The sequence below is a fragment of the Amphiura filiformis genome, chromosome 3 (assembly GCF_039555335.1).
Source record: "Amphiura filiformis chromosome 3, Afil_fr2py, whole genome shotgun sequence".
Taxonomy (NCBI): Eukaryota; Metazoa; Echinodermata; class Ophiuroidea; order Amphilepidida; family Amphiuridae; genus Amphiura; species Amphiura filiformis.
In genome coordinates, this window is record NC_092630.1 from 49,868,928 (window position 1) to 49,884,030 (window position 15,103).

Genomic DNA, 15,103 nt, shown 5'->3' on the forward strand with positions numbered 1-15,103 from the left:
GATGGGAAACCCCTTGTATTTTGGAATTCCCCAAATTATTGTAAACAAAGTCAGAGCTATGTTTGGAACTTGGAAAGCCCCAGTTCATTATTGCACCATCAGGAAAAACCCCCAGGAAGTGATGTAATGTGAATGTGTATAATTAATCTTGGGAAATCCCAAGATTGCAGCAATGTTGTGAAAATGTGATTGAAGTAATGGTTTATTAATAGATGATGGTTTTTTTGCATGAGTACTGATATAAAAAGCTGGAGGTTTTTGTTGGGACTTTACAGAATGCCGTGGGAGATTGAGAAACTCCACATGTGTGTGATGGTCTTTGTGCTTCAAAAAAAGAAGTACATTTTAACCAGTTTATATAGCCAATAATTGAGCTAATTTTAATACAGCAACGAAGAAGACAGCGAGCACACAAAAGTGCTCTTCCTCATCAAAGGATTAAAAGTTCTTCTGTCAAATTGCTGGAGTTTGCTGGGTTTGTGAAGGCCACGCATCTGTCAAAGAACAGCGGAGCTGTGTTAACGAAACCTGTTCCCTGGAAAAAGAGTGATTGGTGAAAGAAACACCATTTTTGGAGAAAGCAGCGCAAAGAGATATATTGCGGAGAGAGCAGCGCAAGAAGATAAGCAATAGAAGAAAGCAGCATCATTTTCGTGTGAGGATTTCATACACGCAAGGATATTTATAAAGCGCAAGAGTACACTGGACTTCGCTGGTTTTCGCAGGACAAGTGAATAAGGATATAATACACCAGTCGTCCAGAACATTGCAAGAACTCTAGGATCACCAACAAGAAGACAGCTGGTTAAGTACTGATATAGTAAAACTGTCATTGTGTGATTTTATTGTATATGCGATATTGTTATTATATGTACCAATCATACTCTGTTTTCAATTAAAGACTTAGATTTTGTTAGCTTAAACAAACAGTGTATTTGTGTTGTGCATTCGTGTGAGTTCGGGAAAAAGGTGATTTTGGCCTTGAGTCAAGTACGACTCGTAACAACATGTATGGTGATGTACCATACCCAAAAAGTACTGAATTTGCAAGATTATATATTGACCTACTCCAAGGTTTGGATACATGATGATAATATCATATATTTTTCAAAATGGTATGATATTTGAGATACCATTTTTGAAATACATCCTAAAACAGGGACCTAGTTTTAAAAAAAAAGTTGTTTACAAAGGACTGACTCTCATACCAATACAGGGTGTATCAAAATCATTGGTTGCCATCAATGTTCAGTGAGTATGGACAAGAATACCCCATCAAAATGCAGTTTAACATTCACCTTATTTGTAGATTTATGTATAAAACTATAAATTGTAGTCATTTCAACAGGATCTAATGTTGAAATTTTGAGAAGCAGGCGGTTCATTAGACAAAGCTGATGGATACCAATCATTTTGATACACCCTGTAAGAGACAGAGACAATCCTTTACAAGGATTGTCTTGTGTTGGTATGCACAACATCCATCCATATCCACACGATGTGGGTAAATCCAGGGTGTATTGAATGGACACTAGTTCCCAATAAACCTACAAATTCATGTCAAATCAGCCACCTGTCCATAATTTGACCAATTTTCAAATCCTGTATCCACCCCTGCATAACAAATTATTTAACATTGTCCAATGGGAAAAGAGGCTCTCAGCCAAGACGGTTTACAAAATGAAACTGTTGACACCTTTAGCAGTGTTCTACATGGATCAGCTGTCTCTTCATTGCAAAATAGGAAAAAGTGTGCGCAAAGGAGTATACCCAGATACCAATTTGAGAATGATTAGCCTATATGGTTTGAAAGATGTATAAAGAATTTGCCAAATGATCATGTGTTGAAATACATGTCATAATTTATCACCTAGTGAATTATATCACCCAAGCTGTCTCTATTGTGATAAGTAGGACAATTACCAGTAAATTGGATATAAGCAATCACAGTTTTGATGGTTTATATAAGCCATATGTAGGCTATATTCCTTACCCGACCTGGATTCCTGATACCAGTAGGAGGCTCTCAGGCTAAGGTTTTGATGGGATTTTATATTCCATTTAATTTTTGCACACTTGACACATAGCTAATATGAAGATACTTTTTACTCCAATTTATATTTGAGTGCTTAATTATAATTTTGTCAGATTAAGCTGAAATAATAACATGAGCAATTTTACACAAGAATAAAAGGTTCAAAGAGCTACAGCATAATTTTGAAGAGCATTTTATTCATGTTGCTAAGGAGAAAATTGAAATAAGCAGGAGCAGTGTTACTCAATAGGGGTTTTCTGATTACAATATTGTATTAATTAGATTGGGATTTCACTGTATGGTGTAACATGTATTAATCTTCAAGTCATGATGATCGACTTGTTGTCATAAAATTCTCTCTAAATTGTGTCAGGTTGAAAATTAAACTGGAACAGCTTTCTTTCACTATGATATGTATGGATCAAGTTGTAGAAAATACCTAGATTCGAATAAATTGTACCTTACAAGTTTTTACCTAAATTGTATCAAATATGATGGAAGAAGTTACAAGGCTTGTATTATGTTGAAATAATAATTGATTTGTATGTTATTGAATGAGCCATTGTAGAAAGTTCAAAGTCATCTTTATCAAATTTTTATGTACAATATTAATTGTGTTCGGAATTGGTTTTGAAGAATTTCCTTTGTGGCATCTGCCTATTATGAATTTATGATCCTTGTTAATTGCAAGGTGATTTGTTGAGGTTATTTATCATTTTAGTGTTATTAAAATATGTATACAGCTACACCGCTTAAATGTACTTAAAAAAAGAAAAGAAAAAGAAAAGCGCAGTGATTTAAAGTGGGCTACACAACATTGATCCACAAGCCTCAGCACACTTTACAGGTTGTCACTGATCACTTCGGCCCCATATCATTCCATAAACAATTAAAACAACAACAACAACAACACAGGGACTAGAAGGGCACACTCTAGACATTCCACAATTGACCTTCGCAGTCGGGCAGCTGCCCAAGTTTTGTACTGGTTTCAACATTCATCAATTTAATACAATTTATTAGCAGTTCTTTGTCCAGGGGAATTTCAAGATAACTCAACTTTTAACATAAGAGTAACCAACAACCGTTTGCATCATCGTTGAATGCCTTATCGATTGAGCTAACTTGACTGATAGTAAAAAAGTAAAAGTTAAGTAAGGTCACATTTTCTGTTTTGCATTTTAAATACAAAGTAGACTTTGAATATTGAAAGGGAGCTGATAAGGCACCACGTCAAATTTGTGCTTTAGAATTGAAAACTTTAATATCAATGATCAGTTCATCTAAAAAAACACATTTCAAGGCTGTCTATGCCTTGCATCATACATATAAGCACAGACCCTAGATAAGTGAGAAATAATGATTGTGATTGCTCTGTACTTTTTGTGTGGATGTTTTTGTAATATCAAATCTATTGCTATTAGTAGGGATGACCAATGAACCATCAACTTGATTAGAACACTCCCATAGACATGCAGGGAGCTCAACTGTGCACTGCTTGCACAGACATTTCTAAATTGAGCTCATTCTTTTATTTTTCATAATTTTTCTGTAAAAATTGGGGATGTTAATGCCAATTATGTTTTGTAACTATCTTGCAAATTACAGCAACATAACTTATTTCATTTTCCTGTAAGTGCGAGTCCAAATTGGTCCATCGTCACAGTGCGCTTAATTGCCAGTGGCTGAGTTCAGCACTGCTCAAGAATGGCACAAAATATTCATGTCAATAAGATCAGGTGAACAACGTGGCCTACTGAGCTGTAATTTGGCAGAGTTGCCAGTAATACCTCTATCATACCCTCTGTAAAAAGGTTAAAAAATTGAACAAGTAGATCTCGAGTTACAAATTAAATCACCAGCTTCCCTTTGGAATTTCCATACTCCTTTCGAATCATGCTAAGAAGACACCTTTCTGAACATAAATGTGAAGTTTCGTGCTCATTCGATGTATTGTTCACCTGATTTCAACCCTAAACGTTTTCTTATATTTAGGCCTATACCATCTACAACTTGCTGCTGGCTATACCTTGTTTAGAACTTTCAAAAGAAGTACCTGAATGTGCAACCATAACTGGTTCCGCGAAAATCATGCAGGTAACTTCGAGGTCATGCATTGAATTGTATTGAATAAGGTATACTACGGGAACCAGCACTTTTGTTAGAAGTCACACATGAGCATGATGAGTGAAGTGGATAACCTCTATTGTTGTGAATGAGTCAATGACCTTCAATGACACTTAAGATTTTCTTTGCATACACCTACTAATTGGTCATATTAAACCCAATAACATTGAAATGTTTGGTTGTGAAAAAAAAAGTTCACCTGTACTTAGTGCAATTTTGATTTTGTGCCATATCGGCCATCTTGGATGATTTTTGCCAAATGTTCTCTAAATGCATGATTTCAATGCCTCGGTTTGAAAAAATAATTTATGCCAATGACTAGTAAAGTGCCATTTCATAAGAAACCCCTTTGATACTTTCACAATATGCTTGTTTCATGTTTGCATATATGTTAAAATAAAGAAATATATAAAGGTAAATATATGCTTATGCCAATTTTGCTCCCAATTGCTATTTTTGGACCTTGTCATTTCATTTCGTTCCAATGACCGGTCAGAATGGGAAACTTTGAAAATTCATAATTCGAAAAGTTTTTGACCGATTTTGACCATTTAACCACCAAAATACTTCTATTGATGAGTTCTATCCAGAAAACGATCTTTTGTAGCAATAGGGGCAACATGAAATTTTGATGGTTATCCCTACTATTAGTAATTTAGATAGAAACCCATGATATATACATTTTGGCAACAACGGGTGTCCTTGCTACCTGCTTGTTTGGTTCATGTTTCATTTAGAAAAAACAGTGATTAATGCTATGGGCTATTCCAGTTGAAATCCATACACCTATGGAAGACATGACCTTAATCTCCCACACAGGGAATATGAATTTCAAATGGGGTTTACCTGAATGGGTGACTCCATTTGAAATTTACATCCCTTCTGTGGGCGATTAAGGTCATGTCTTCCACAGCGGGTGTATGAATTTCACCTGGGATTGCCCAATAGTTGTTACTATCTTCAGTAGATAGCTAATTACTCATGGGCTTCTATCAGGGTAATGTGTAAAATACTTCTTCTACATGTAGTTTATAATGAATGTTGACAAGGTAGACTGTTATTTCACTTTTAATTGCAGGAGACATGTCTGTTGTTTTTCCTTTTCTTTTTAAAAGATATGTGACACATGACCCAACACAAGGCATTCATGCTCTTGTCTGCAATTAACAAAATTGAGATACTTATATAACAATGTCGAGCAACAAGCATTTTGGTGCCAGAGGTTGATTGCTTTCCATTTGAAATTTATTGATATTTGCTTCATTGGAATATTGCACAAAATATATGTATCTATGGTGATTTTTTTGTGAAAATTGTTTTCTCTTTTGGAAACTATACTATGGTTTGATAAGAGTAAAGAAGTTCATCTGACCTCATTCTTACAAATTGAATAGTTTCGTCCTTGAGTAATGTATTTGATAAAAAATCAAAACTTATTGATGTCAGCCTCATGTACTGCTATTGTTGAGTTACATTTAAGTAAGAGTAGAATTGTAATAACAATTTGGCCTGTATACAACATGATTATTATTATTGTAAATAATGTATTTGATGTGTTTTAGTTACAACAGATGTATTTTGTTGGTTGTCTGTGGCAATGTATGTGAAACATGCCACAAGCAAAATATCTGCACAGACGTCATAGGACGATATATTTTGTTTTGTTATAGTAATCTACATTTTATGTTCCCAAAAGCAAACTGTTTTGGTCTATGTTTAGTTTCTTCTTATATGGAATACGCCCGTTATTGTTACATTGGACAAATTAACAAGTGATATTTCTCTGTATTTTTTTGTTTTTTCAGGATCAAGCATCCAAATATAGTGGAGTTGCGAGAGATTTATGACAACAAATCACATGTGTACCTGGTAATGGACCTGTAAGTACAATTTAAATACCCAATTATGTGGTGTGTTCAAGCAAAATAAATTGTTTAACAAGCGAAGAAAATTGATTTCTATTCACTATTTTTTCATCTTATGTTTTTTATTTTGTTGAAAACTAATAAACAATGGATTTATAGTTCCTTTACTCAGATAAATGCATTGTCATGTTTCTGAAAAACAAAACAAAAATACAAAACAAAAAATCCCCAAACCCGAACCAATAAAAAATAGGAAAGAACAGAAAAAGAAGAAAAGGAAGAAGAAAGAAAAAAAAAAAGGAACAAAGTTGGAGGCCTACCTCAAGCCCTATTTATCTCACCCAAACTTTTTATTTTATTTTGCTTGATCATATCACCTGTGATTAAACCACATTGGATATTTGAAGCAGATATGTCGAACATCGTCAAGAAACTTTGCTGTTTTACCTGTGAGGAAAAAATTAAGAAAATATATTCAACAGCCTAACTCATTTGTGACAAAGAAAGGAATTGAATTTGGAATTAATATTTGTGTAGATAATATTAGACTACCTGGTAATATGTGTCTATGTGGGTGTTGAAGGATGACAGTGAAGTCGGTTATCAGTCCACCCACCTACCTTTATTAAGTGTGTTTTGCTTGATCGCTAATGACATACTCTGTGCAACAAACTTAGTGCTTCATTTCCTATACCATTTTTCACCATGGCGAAGTAGTGATGTCAGTGCACATTTCATTGGGCGCAGCTTCAAATCACAAGTCACAGGCGTACACACGAACACCCTGATGCCGCATAGATGCAAGCATGAAACAACTGCCTCAATGTGTTGACATCACTGCCTCGTCAAGACGAAAAATTGCATGGTATTTCAGAATGCAAGTCCTATTTCAAGAAAGGTACTTGCAAAAATGAAAAATGTAATTATACATAACTTACAAATTCATTGTCCGAATCAAATGAAATCTGAAACTATTATGGAGTTTATAGGAATCAATGAATTTAAGTCAATTCAATATTGTTTTCAAAATTAAACATCGTATATGGAAGTATGATAATTGATAGCATGTTAAAGACGGATCAAGGTGATTGCTGGATACTACCGTATCATTTCAATCATAAGCTAATTGACCAAATGGCCATCAAAATTCTGAGAAAAATGCGTACGTACTGACCTGAAGTCTATCAGTCACGTCATCTTCAATAATAAGTCTTCATGGGATGTGCACGTAATAAGTTTAAGATGGATAGATGGTTTTATCAGGCCAGGTTGGATGATAACAACACACAAATTGCCTTCAGCTTGTTCAAGACACGTTCAATGGTGTCATTACACTGCAAGTTTTAATAGCCACTGGTGAGAAAGGGACACACATTATGATTAATTTAGACAAAATTGCCCAGCTTTATGGTCAAGATACTATTGAGTTATCTTGTCATGTACTGGGCTATTCCCGTTGAAATTCATTTGCAAGACATGGATCTTAATCTCCCACACAGGGAGTGTAGATTTCAAATGGAGCCACCCATTCAGGTAACTCCACTTGAAATGCATACTCCCTGTGTGATGGATTAAGCTCGTATCTTCTTTAAGTGGTGTGCGGACTTCAACTGAAATAGCCCAATATGTTGTCAACATCTGTCTGAGCATATTTGAAGTCCAATATGCTTCAGATGAGTTAGATTGATTCTTGGTATTTGTATTTTCACATGAGTTGATAGAGGGATACAATTTCAAGGAAATGATGCATGCCATATTGTGGTCAGTCTCAAGAATATAACTAGAGCATAGCACATTTGTCTGTAATTATGTGTAATAGGATAAGGCTAAAACAATGTTTGATGGCATCAGGTAAAATGAGTAGTCGGTCATATAAAATCAATTTTGAGTTATGACAAAAAGAATTGTATTGTATTATTTTTTGCTTCACAATTTAATCCTATTTCAGGAACAGCAAGTGAAATTGCAATGAAAAATTTATCGTGTAGCTTGTTATACCTTGACCTGTCTTATGTACTGCCCGAGTCAATCCTTATACATTTAGCGTAAACACACCCCTGTCTGTAAATGCCGTCAAACGAGGACCTTGACTTTTAACTTTCCTCTCTTTTGCTAAATCCTATCTAACCGAGGACGCACACATCAGCAATTAATCGACATACTGTGGACCTCATAGACCCCCCAACAGAGGACCTGTTTTAAATGTGTTTTTATGCTATTTGAGATCTCCTGGTAAGGTCAGTTCAACCGAGGATGTCCTCGATTAGGTGTACATCCTCATTTGTGTAGGGTGTGTTATGGTACAGGTCCTCATTTGCCGGCATTTACAAACGCACATACACCCCCCCTCTTACATAGATGGAGGAGCGAAACAGCTACCTCAATGTCTTGATCTTAATACTGCCACGGTGCCAAATCATTGTGACAAATGGTATAGTCTGTATAAGATACCTTTAAAAGTCAATGGATAGGATCATTGTATGACTTGAAGTAGGTGGCAGAGAAACATGGAGCTGTCTTGCACTGATTGATGAACATGCCATGTTTATCACATAAAATGCAGAGGCTTACCAACCTAGGGGGAGGTTAGTAAGTTGCACCCCTTGGCTTCAAATACCAGGACAAAATGGACCAAAAGTTGTAATGTGCATCATCATTTGGTCTGGTTTGAGGCCAAAATTGTTGTAATTGGGATTCATTTTAGTGTGAATATTTCCTTTTTTTTCATGTGGGTGCATTTGTACGCTGGTAAAGTCATTTTAGTAGCGGGCCATAAGGACGATTTCAAAATTTTGCCCCCCCCTTGACTTTGCAGCCCTGGTAAAAAGAAATGAGCCACCACGGTTGCACCAGCCTCGCATGATGCATGCTGCGCATCTTGGTTAGCAAAATGAGGTTTGTCGTTTATAGCTTTTCATGTGATTCAGTCAACTAATCAGAATTCCACTTGTTTACATTGTATGCGTTAAAAAGTTAAACAAGTGATGTTCTCTGCAAGCAAGTGTATAGCTTTAAAACTCACAATACAAGCCATTACATGTTGGTTAGGAAAAATGATAACCATCATTCCATTGGGTGAAAGATGGAAGATGTCAACATCATAATGATGATTTGCAATGTAATTTTGATTAAGTGACATTGAATATAGACAAGCAATATATCCATAGAGACCACCAGAGAATGTTGTGTCAAATACAATAGCAAAAGCAATTTTGAAAATGTCAAATTATGTACTATTGACTGTGATGCTGTAGCTGTGATTGTTCTGTTGTATGCCAATGTATTACCTGATAAATAAGTGGTTCATATGCACTTTGATGCAATGAGTTTAGGGGATTACTTTTTATTTCGGCAATATCAGAGATTGTTATGGAAAATATTTGTTTTTCTTCAGTGTTTAAAAAATTGACAGTTTTATAATTCCAGTTTTGAAGTAAAATATAAGTAAAAATATCAAGGCAGGTTGGAGGGGAGCGTACTGTTTGCACTCAAATATTGAGACAAGTAAAGCTGACACACAAGAGGAATGGTTATGGTTCTATAAAGGATATCCTAAGGCTGTTGTCATTTCCACCCCATGTGCATGATTTTTTTCAGGAGGGGAAAATGTTAAAACTTTTTTTTGATATATTATTGGCCTTAACTCAAGAACTACAAGACCTATGGAAACATAAATGAGATTTTGGTGTAAATTAGTCATCCAGTAAACAACATATAAGGTAAAGTTAAATCGAATTCTGGAAATAAAATTTGCAACTTACATGCGACAGTTGCGTCCGGTAACTCCGAACTTCATCAGGCATCTGATTGGTCACGTGACAAATGACGGGGAAGATCCTGCAAAGCCTGGTCCCAAGCGTGCGGCAGTTGAAAGCGGAGTCCCCTTTTTGTTGATGGCTGGCTGCTCCACTCTCTCCCAAATGGCTTCCCTGACACCCCGCTCGAACCACTTTTCTTCTTTGTCGAGGATCACAACCTCCTCTGGCTTAAAGAAGTGTTCCGTTGTTTTGCAGTGATTGAAAACTGCAGAGTTCTGAGCTTCGCTGGAACTAGGTCTCCGATGTTGGTTTATCCTAGCCCTGAGAGACTGTTTGGTCTCTCCTACGTAGGCTTCACTACAGTCAGTAGCTGCACAGGTTATGCCATAAACCAAATTACTCTGCTTGTCCCCGTCGTTTGTCACGTGACCAATCAGATGCCTGATGAAGTTCGGAGTTACCGGACGCAACTGTCGCATGTAAGTTGCAAATTTTATTTGCAGAATTCGATTTAACTTTACCTTATATAAATGAGATTAAAAATTGGCTTCCCAGACCCAATTAGTTCAGTGTTTGAAGTAGGCTAGGCTGCAGTTTTTTAGTTTAGTTAAGTGGCTAAAGCTGGAAGAACATGGCTCTGTCAAATCCCACTCACCTTAATTTGTGAATTTCAAAGAAGAAAATAATAAATAATTAAGTAGATTCATTAATAAATACAAAAAGTAATAACAAGTAAAATGAAATGACCATAAAATATCTTCGCAAATTACTTCCATTTATGCTCCCAATTATCTTGGATTTATCGCAATGAAAGCTTGCATTGTAAGCGAAGCACTCAAGGCTCAATATGTTGGGGTGCTTTGGTCCTTGCATTTCAGGAATGCATTGAAGGGATTTTTATGCAATACAAATATGTAATTGTTGGGTAAATATTTAATGGCAGTTAGAAACTTGACCTTTTTGAAGATCAATTTTCACCATGCAATGAGAGAAAAGCAAATGAAAGTAAAATGCCACAAGTGTGTTATGTGTGAACTTAGCTATGGATGACATTAAAGTAATCTATACCCTGTCCAACACTGCTATGAACACCATTTTGATGAAATCGATTTGGTAACATTATTTCTTGCAATGCATATGGAAACTATCAGAATTTTACATTGTGCAGATTAACTTGTAATAAAATGATATCTTCATGTATCTACATGTAACATGACCATGATCACTAATATATTATTTGGATACAACTATAGAAAGCATTATGTCGCTATGAATGAGAGAGAAAAAAGCCTTGCAGTGATTTACTCATGTTGCTTATTATGTCTTTACAACAGAGATGTAGACATAAATGTCATTTGCATTCCTCCACATACACAACAGTGTAGAATTCTCCCCCAAATCAGCCGACAAATCTTTACTCACGCATACAGGATATTTGTTGGCACACATTTGTCAGATTGCATTGAACATTGGTTACCTGAACACGCATGGACCACAATTGCCTCATCCCAATGGCATAGTTCAATAACTTCAATTAAACAATCATAGTGCAAAATTTGACTTCAAGTTGCAGAGTATGAGTTTTTGTACCCAAATTTTATTAGGTCATTCAATGAATGTACAAATGTACTGGGATTAAAGAACTGTGCCCTGATAGATGAGAATGTTGTGGATCCTAGTGATAGAGAAATATCACAAGGAAACGTAGTATTAGATGTTATTGCACCTGTATGAGTTATAATATTGTAGAACAAGATGGCTGACTGGCTCAATCTAGTTCAAGGTATTTATATTCGCGATAGAAACGATGTAATGCTTTCCTCTGAGACCTATTTACAATTTACATGCAGACTACATGATGACTTCCCTAGATACAGTGCATTAAGAATGGAGAGAATAGTCTAACCTAGTCAGATTGAATACTTAGATGTAACCAAAGGCTGCCTTGTGCATTTTTATATTTTTATTGGGCAGGAAAAACCTCCTATATGTTTGTGGCCCCTGAACATGTTTAAAACAAAACTTCCAACCAGTTACATGGGAGGTTTTACTTTAAACATGTTCAGGGGCCAATGACACAGGTTTTTCCTGCCCAATGACAATGTTAAACTAATTGTTATCTTATATTATTATATGCCTTTGTCAATTACTAATTGGGGTAGGGCACAAATTAGGGCCATCGCCAATGGAGTAATAAAAGCTTAAATTAAAAAAGAAAGATGTACAAAAACATAAAACTCTCTTGTAAATTTTGATATTGCTTAAAAAATATAACGTAAGGCAGCACATACCATGTAATAATTATGTGCCTGAGCTCTTGAAGTGGATACTTGCTTCATGTCATATATCACCCATAGGCTTTTGTGTCAGTGTCTCACCAAAGTGGTTCAATATGCCACTAATATTATAATGCCTGTTTAACACCTAGCCCAAACCATAATCTATGCCCAAACTGAGTTCAAAATATTCATGCCGTCGTCAATACAAACCATATGATGTGAAGATGGAACCAATATGACACTGAGAATAAGCCAACCCCTGTACGGTTCTGCAGTCTTGGTTATTGAAAGTTCTCCTTTGTTACAATTGTATACATAGTTCTATGTGTGTATGTGCGGGGGGTTGTGCATGGGGGTGTGTGTTGTGGGTTATAATTATGTACATGATGGAGTATTCCACATCATCATGATCAGAAGCAGGGGATATATTATCATGAGACTTTTGAAAATCAAACATTTATCTTCAAGATCATTTAGCTATTTCAGTCATAGGTAAATATATCAGGCCAAAGAAAAAAGGCTTGTTTTTGGTCAGCTACTCGTGTTCATAGAGTTGTACAGTTAGTACATTAGTACAGTATAAAGTGTGTTCTTGATATATACTTAATATGATTTCCGATAAATGAAATTGTGTATCAAAAGCATATACAATATAATTATTATACATGTATGATGAAGGTCTTCTTCCCAGATAGTATTTCATGTCTTGGAGCATACTATACTAGAACTTCATTTATGGTTGCAATATACCCAAAAGACCTATTCAGGGGAAAAATCTGCATACCACATGGCATTTTCAACGTCATGTCAGACCAGAAACAACCTCTTTTTCTTTAGCTTCTAAGTTGTTTTTGAAAACAAGCATGTTTTAAAATTTGTTTTGACAAGCTACATCGAGTCTATTTTTATATATAGAAAGCAAAAGTAAGGCAAATAAGTAACACTGATATTATTTTAGTTACCTGAGCTGAGGAGGTGAGCATTATACGGCATATATAATGGCGTCAAGCAGAATGAGTTGAGTGTCGGCCATATTCTATCCGTGGATTTTTTCCTTATTAATTCATATATTCCTAACACTTCACTTTGCTTGAAACTACATCAAAATGAATCAACAGTTAATGGGATGTTACCAGGTTTAGTGTCCTGTAAACCATTGAAAAACAAAAGAACCTGCATGCTTCGTTTGGCCGTATCTTAAAATTGATATCATTACATCAAAACTCATTTTACTTAATGGCAGTGCATATTGTGAACAATGTGCTTTTTGATCAGACAGCCCACTCAGTAGGCTATAAGCCAATACAGCAATCACCTGCAGCGACTCTGAGATAAATTACATACTTAAAGGGTAGGGATCACCTCAAGTTAGAAGCACTTTAATGACAAGATTGCAGACTGCTAACACTATGTAAATGTAAGGTTATACACATCCTACTGAATTTTTTCAGATTAATAGTGAAATTGTTTTTACTATCATGTGGTTCATATAGTCATAAAATAAATAAATGAATTATAGAATGCTTTACATTTTTTTTCAAATCAAATCAAAGGTTTACCAACATCCTGTGTAAAAAAGTTTATACTTATATATTCATAGTATTTTTAATAAATTTTCATTATTATCACATAGCTTTTGTTGTTTTTGGTTTCAAGTTGCTCAAGTTGGGTTAAATTTTGTTTTTTGATTTGTGTAAATTTGAAATATTTATGATGTTTATATATATACTTTATATAAGGGAATGCTTGGAAAAGAGTGCTTGTCACTAAAGCTGTTTTTATCCTCAATAACGATAAATCACTATCTCTCTATCTATTCCACTACCATTAGGAAGTATCACACCATTTGGCAGCCAACAAATTGTTAGCAGCCCTGGGATGAATATTCCTCAACAGTTCCCCATTTTACTCCTGGATAGAGTGGGCCAAGCAAGATAAAGTGTCTTGCCAAAAGTGACAGGGTTCGAACCCACAACCTCACTGGCATGAGTTGAACATCCTTAACTGTTAGTCCACCATGCTCCGGTAACACAATTGCTCTTCAATATTAAAGAATCAACATCTGTATATAGCCTAATTAAAAATGTTGCAAGCTGGATCAGATTCAAGCTGGTATAATTATTGTGTAATACAAAATATTGCTTATGCCAAATAAAAGGTTCATCTCTTTGACGAAAATGAGGAAACCCTAAGTGGTATGCAATTGTTTAGTGGAAAAATAGGCAATGCAAAATGAGCAATATCTATTTTTATTTCTTTTGTAGGCTTGTTTTGAAAAAAAAATGCAAGTGTAAAACCTATCACACAATCTTCTTCGATAAACTTTATATTTTTTCTTACTTGGAGGTGTTGTAGACAGATAAAGCAATATTGCAGCTCAATTATGTTAACAAATCTTGCTCATGAATTATGTGTGTTGTATACCAGGGTGGTTGACTCCAGAGATTTCTTGACACCAGATGGCAAATTGATATAAGCACTTGATGTTTTACTCGGGAGCCTACATCTTGAGAATTGTGGGATGATGCTTAGATCATATGTATATAGGTGATGATGGGTGTGAAATGCTTCAGCTAAAATGGACAAAGGAAAATTTATTTGCCTTTTGGTGCCCATATTAAATGATTGGGTGATTGTATGAAAGATCATGCCTATGTCATTCCCTGGACCTATCTGCCCACCCTAATAACACGGAAAGCTTGGCCGACCCTGTGGCAAAGTAGGCCTGTGCACGGGCATGGCACCTGAGGGGTCTTGGGTTCAAAACCTCACTATCTTCTTCTTTCTTTCTTCCTTCATTCTTTCCTTCCCCTCACCAAAAAGCAACTGGGGCAATAGGGCTAATAAGACAGGTGTTATCTGGGTCAAGACATAAGTAGTGAAGCCTGTGAAAATACAGGAGAGCATGTTGCTGCAACCTCCGATCAATGAGTGTCTTTGCTCAGATGCTGCAAACATTCTGAATGGTGTCACACATTCAAATTGCCACAAGGTAACAAAGTTGAACTCTTTTGGTTAATAGCCCAGAATAGATGACAG

General features: G+C 35.6%; 1 protein-coding gene across 1 annotated transcript in view; it reads left to right on the forward strand.

The window, feature by feature from the left end:
* The window catches only part of LOC140147303 (calcium/calmodulin-dependent protein kinase type 1-like), a 169,088-nt gene that overhangs the window by 37,497 nt on the left and 116,488 nt on the right, over window positions 1–15,103 (forward strand). Inside the window, 1 exon segment of the mRNA XM_072169081.1 lies at window positions 5,968–6,042. Within this exon segment, the coding sequence (XP_072025182.1) occupies window positions 5,968–6,042 (75 nt within the window).